Here is a 6,025-nt window from a genome sequence, read left to right on the forward strand (position 1 = left end):
TATGCTTTGTGCAAGCCAAGCTTCCCCAATCCAATCCAAATATAAAGCTGGTATCTCATCTCTCTGGTCTCAGATGCCTAGCAGTCACAAGAGGAAACGTGCATCATAGTTTTTTTTCTGTAATAAGCCAGACGTTCCAAAATATGGAATTGATCTTTTTCTTACCTCTAACAGTCCACAGTATGTACACGGTTAGGGCAATAATAATTTTGAAATAATTTTAAAGATTTGCAGCACTTCTGCCGAAGTTATTGCATCATTCTGAAAATATATCACAGCATATATTTGTCGTTGATGAAAAAATAGGAAAACAGAATGGGGAAAGTGACTTGGGTTAATGACACCCATATGGGGCAATCCAATAATCCCTTTTATATGGTGATCAAGCCTCTTCCTAAAACAAGTGAGGTTTTCTGTCCCTTCTGATAGTCTTTCACAGCCTCATTGATCTGGCAGTTTCAACCCCTTTTCTGTTTTTTTTTGTCATCATTGTGGCCAGCTTCTTATTTGTTCCTGTGTTAACAGTATTATTTAGTTTAAATATGGTTCCTTCCAGAGTTTATGCTTCAGGTAAAAAGAAAAGCTAAAAATGTATTTTGCTAAGCCATACTAGATGGCTTTTCTCCTTAATCATTTGGAAGCATGAAAATAACATTCAAAAGACAGTCTGAAACGGTGAGTGAAGAATGGTGGTTTTTTTTTTAAAGTTAAATCCACAGGTGTAAAGTGGACTGGTTTTCACTTACTTTTACCAGATATATTTAAATACTAGTGGTTTTTACTTCTTGTGCTCCATCCTGGTAATTTCGTAATTTTTTTTTTTTTTTTCAGATGCCCTGAGAGCCTCCGACCAGAGACTGTGAGGCCTTGCCTGCTTCCTTGTAGGAAGGACTGTATTGTGACGCCATTCAGTGACTGGTCATCGTGTCCTTCTTCATGTCAAGAAGGTAATTTTATCCATTGTGTGACAGATTTTTAGAAAAAAAACAGTTAGACTAACATTCAATTTTGGCAGAATGCTTATATGCATTTCTTTCTGACAGAGAACATGAAATAGCTGATACAGCAGCTGCAGGGAGGACATAGCATTTTTAGTGAAAAGAACAGTTATTTTTGTACAATTTCTATATGCATCTGTTTGGATTTTTTTCCCCCATTTTGTCTACTTTTATGTTACAAACTCACATTTGTATCTTCCACTGATAAAGAGAGAACATAGTTATGGAGTAGATACCACCTCTTACTGTAGTACCAAAAAAGATATTTGTACAGTTGTAGCATTTGACTTGTCAAATTATAAAATGGTCAGAGTTGGTGTTTGAAAATAAAGATGCTGCTTGCTCATCAGAAAAACCTGAGGCTTTGTACACCAGGGGTAGATGGGCAGGTAGGTGGATGGACAGATCAATCAATAGATAGATATGCCTATATATATATTTGGCTGGTTTCTTCTACTCCAATAAAAATTGAAGGAGAGTTAATAAAAATCCAAAGTTAATAAAAATCACTAGACTTAAAATTGATGTTAACGGTCTGATTTAAATATACATTCCAACACCATTTTAATACACTTAACCAAGCTCCTGAAAACAAGGCGTGTCTCCCCTGCATTTTTATTACACTGAAATCATACATGAAATTAAAGTGATGACTGGCTTAATATTGCCCACATTTTTATGCCTTTTGTCTGTTTCTCTTTTAAGCGTAACAGGAGGTGTTCTTCTAATATAAACTATTACAGACAGACTCTGTAATAACCTGTTTTCCACAGGGTGCTGATCCCTGTGTGGGACATGGTGATTACTCACAGCTACCATATTATCAGAATGTAAGATACTGTTATATCAAATATACACACTTCACATGTCACGGCCAATTCTTTATACTGTATAAAGGACACAAGCATAAAGGCACTTTTTTCAGTAATTCCTATTAGTGCTTAGTACATTCTAACAAAAAAAGGATTAGGAAGATTAATTTAACCTCTAACAGAGAATTAAGACCATTGAATCCCAATCTGTGTTATAGTCATTCATTATTAAATACTGTTATTTTACAGTAGTATTAATCATTCTTTCTGAAATATATTCATTGATGTAGAATCTCTTGGAAAAAAATGACATCCTTTTCTCTTCTCATTTCTGTGAATGTTAAGAAAACTCCTTATGTAATGAGCATATCTTTACAAATATTTTCTACAAACATACCTACATGTAGGTTTCTATAAAATGGTGTATTTGTGAGCCAATACAGGCATTTTGTCTATTCAGTGAGTCAAACTTTATACTACTGAAACAAATTTTATTTCATGGGGTTTTACCCATTGTGTCAGCAAGCTGGTCAGCAGCTTTGCTGGGCTGCACGTCTGCTTTGCCCCTTCTGCCAGCTCTTGGCATTTCCTAGAGCTGATTGACTTGGGAGTGGAGGGTTTCCTCTGCATTGAAAAGTGGCCAGGTGGTGGAGAGCCATTGCTGGGATTCTTTTACCGCTTGTTCCTAATTACCATTGCTTGGCTGTGGTCCAGCACACTTCTGTGTTCAGACAAGCTGCATCTGCTGTAATAACCCACCCCAAGCTGATATAAACACAGTCAGCAAAATGTCTGTGCTACAGCTCTCTGGAGGGGAAAAAAAAAAAAAAAAAAGAAGAAAGAAAACAAAACAAAACAACTGAGTTTTTTACCTGACAATATTTCTGTATAGTATTGCTGTGGAACTGATATGGACTTGCGGCCTTTCTCTTAATTTTCTGCCTGACGAGCTGATATCTGAAGATAGCCGAAATTAAAATTCCTACAGAAACTATTTACTGTTTGCCATTAATAATGAATGACTATAATAAGTAAAAACTGTAAACTGTAAATTGAGTCCATAGTGGAATTTCTGTTTATATGCAAATTACTAGTGCAAACTTACACTTTGAAGCTGTAAAGTGTATCAGTGAACTGAACTGTTTTAATTTTTATTCACTTAAACTGTTTATTCATTTCAGCTTTATATTCATTTGCTCAATAGTGCTACAATTCCTTTCCATTTAGTTCTAATTCCTAGCCTTTAGCTGAGATTGCAGTGTTTTATCTATTAGGTTCAATTTTCTGCTTATGGGCAAAATAGTATGTCAATGTCATAGTGACCAGTTCAAATACCTATGTTAAATATTATTTTTCCCCTAACTACTGTCATCACTATGTAGTAGCAGGAGAAACAAGCTCTTCTACCCTTTGCAGGGGCTGTCACAGTAAAGAAGCAATCCCGACACCGAGTCATCATCCAGCTCCCTGCCAATGGTGGTCGAGAGTGCCCAGACTCTTTGTTCGAGGAAAAGGAATGTGAAGCTTCTCCTGTCTGCTATAGCTACAGGTAGTGTTAAGCTATTAGAGACAGCTCAGACATGATTTTTCAACTTACACTACCTCTAAAACCTGCTGAATTCCACTTCTTAATGGGAGATTTTTTTTCTAGTATGTACTATGTAGAGAAATAGGATACAATGCTAAATCAAGGTTTCAAAAACAGATATGTAGACTCAGTTGGGCCCATGGTAAATCCCTGGTTTGTTTTTTTCCAGTTCCTTTGCAGAAACATTGCAGCAACTAAGAATTACTTTTGATAAATATTTCCTAGTGAATTTTTACATTCTATAGAGTTTAAAAAAAAAAAAAAAAAAATCTTCCTTTCTAAATTATCTGAAGCGGTGAAATCTGTTTAGGAGAGCTGAGTTGTGCTTCAACATGATTCCATGCCGAATATCCTCCATCTTTCCAACCCACTCAGCCCTGAGACAGTCCACAGTTGATTATATCCCATAATATACAAAATTCTTTGCGTTGGACTAATCTTCACCAGAGAATGCTGAGGACTGTTCCAGCAGGTGAGGATCTGCACCATAACTGCTTAAGAAAATTTTCAGACAGCTTTGTAGTTTCCGTCTGAGTGGCATGGCAAAGTCTAGATGTATGACAACATCTGACTGTTGATATAGACAAATTCTGATGCAGTTTATTGGATTTTCTTGGCATAATTTAAAAAAAAAAAGTTTTATTTGATTAATAATATCAAACATTTATTAGACGCCAATGTTCTGTTTCTCCACCTGCTAACTCCCATGAAACTATCCCCTATTACATAGTTACAAATAGAATTTAAGCTTATTTTAGTGAAAGCAATTTGAGATTAAATAAATGTGTTGCTTCCATCATCTGGTAAGAATTATCATTGCAAATTCATTGGGACATCACACTGTACGTTACTGAAAGATATGAAAGGATATAAGAGAGCATTGGGAAGCTACCAAAATCAGTGCTCTGAATATCAGAGAAATATAGCTTGAGAACTTTTTCTAGTCAATAGCAGAGTCAAAATTTTAAATTTTAAAATGTTGACTCTTCCTCATCTCTTTATTATCTTCAGTATCAAATTTAACCTGAGCTAGTGCATGATAATGTACTACTGAGCAGAAGAAAGAAGAGCTGCTACGGAGTAGTAGATGAAGTAATTTACATTTCATTGCATGAATAATGATAATCATACACATTTTCTGTGTGTTTCCTTTAGCATCTTTCTGACCTATATACATGCTGCAACAGATGGACTCACTCAACTTGGCCCATGCCTTAATTCACATACTGGCCTACAGAGGCAGGTTGCAATGAATCTTGAGGTGCAAAATCACTGAGATGATTTTAAACATGAAAACAAATGATAGTTAATGCTTAATTTTTTTTCCCACCTAGTATAACTTAGACAACTGTGGATTCTTGGAAAGGGAAAGGGGTTTATTAGGGTGTGCTAGTATTTAAAACTCAACCTTATTACTGGATCTGTGGTGGTTTTATGAGATGCTAGCAACACTTTGCTAAACCTACTTTTGAAATTTTAATATGTAATCTTGTTGACTGGAAAAATACTCTGAGCATGCTCAGATATAAATACATAGCAAAGGACTTCTGTTAAATAGGTATTCAAGTGATATAATTTTATTTTTTTGTGTTTTCTATTTTGAAATTTATTTCTCACATTAAATGTGTTAATGCTTTGTATTAATTTATAATCCTCATATTGCGGTTTGTATTCGCTGTGTATTTGTTAGGTAGTGTTAATGTGCCTTTGTTCTTTTAAATACTTGAAAGTATATGTGATTTTATTTCTTCTCCCTCCTTTGCCTTGTCCTTCCTTCTCTGTGTTCGTAACAGTCTAATCCTAAAAGAAGCAAAAAACTTAACAGAAAAGAAGGAAAAGTTTATGGTTTATGGTTATGTTTCTTGTGAATTTTCTGTGACCAATTAGTTAGTAATAATAAGCAGTGGTTTATGGTTGTTTCTAGTACTGTCTAGTGCTTGTGCTGCCTTAGTTTTGATGGCTACAAGTTTAGAGGGATTGTTTGAAGTTGATTGCTTCCTCCTTCATTTCAGGTGGAAGACTCACAGGTGGCGCAGATGCCAGCTAGTACCATGGTACGTGCGCCAAGACAGTCCAGGAGCACATGAGACTTGTGGACCTGGCCTACAAGCAAGAGGTTAGACTCTTTGTTTATGTAATTTATTCCTCACAAATCTACATCTGAATTAGTGTGGTAAATGCCTAAAATTTTAGTCATTATAACCTAACATTATCTATCTTTATGTTCATCAGCAAAGGAAAATAACTGAATGCTAGATGTTTCATTCACAAAATATCAGTGTTGAATTTCTTTTAAGTACAGATACCACATTAGTCACTAATTTTATGGTATTGTTTGTTCAGTTTATTTCAGTGTCCTTACCTGAAGCAAGTTTGCATAGGTGTATGTGGAAAGTATGCTTTCAAAAAAGAAGAAAAAAAGATAGGGATGGGTGACTTTACATACTTCTTTTTGTGAAAATGTTTGTGTAAATCCACCTGTGAAAATGTGAAGTTTTTCGTGTCGCAAGGACATGAAGCATGTTTATGGGTATATCCATCAGACCAACGGTTAAGACTTTAGCTTGCTATAAGCATTTGTTTAAAAATTTAGATTTGGAGAACCACACAATAATTTTGAGCAGGAA

At 35.3% G+C, this 6,025-nt stretch overlaps 1 protein-coding gene across 1 annotated transcript in view; it reads left to right on the top strand.

Moving 5' to 3' along the window:
* The window catches only part of THSD7A (thrombospondin, type I, domain containing 7A), a gene marked incomplete at its 5' end in the record, with an annotated part of 64,433 nt that overhangs the window by 11,107 nt on the left and 47,301 nt on the right, over nucleotides 1-6,025 (top strand). The window contains 3 exons of the mRNA XM_008944659.1: nucleotides 832-947; nucleotides 3,227-3,359; nucleotides 5,411-5,514. Of these exons, the coding sequence (XP_008942907.1) occupies nucleotides 832-947; nucleotides 3,227-3,359; nucleotides 5,411-5,514 (353 nt within the window). The remainder of the gene's footprint in view (nucleotides 1-831; nucleotides 948-3,226; nucleotides 3,360-5,410; nucleotides 5,515-6,025) is intronic.

Source organism: Merops nubicus, unplaced genomic scaffold (assembly GCF_000691845.1).
Source record: "Merops nubicus isolate BGI_N331 unplaced genomic scaffold, ASM69184v1 scaffold2737, whole genome shotgun sequence".
Lineage (NCBI taxonomy): Eukaryota > Metazoa > Chordata > Aves > Coraciiformes > Meropidae > Merops > Merops nubicus.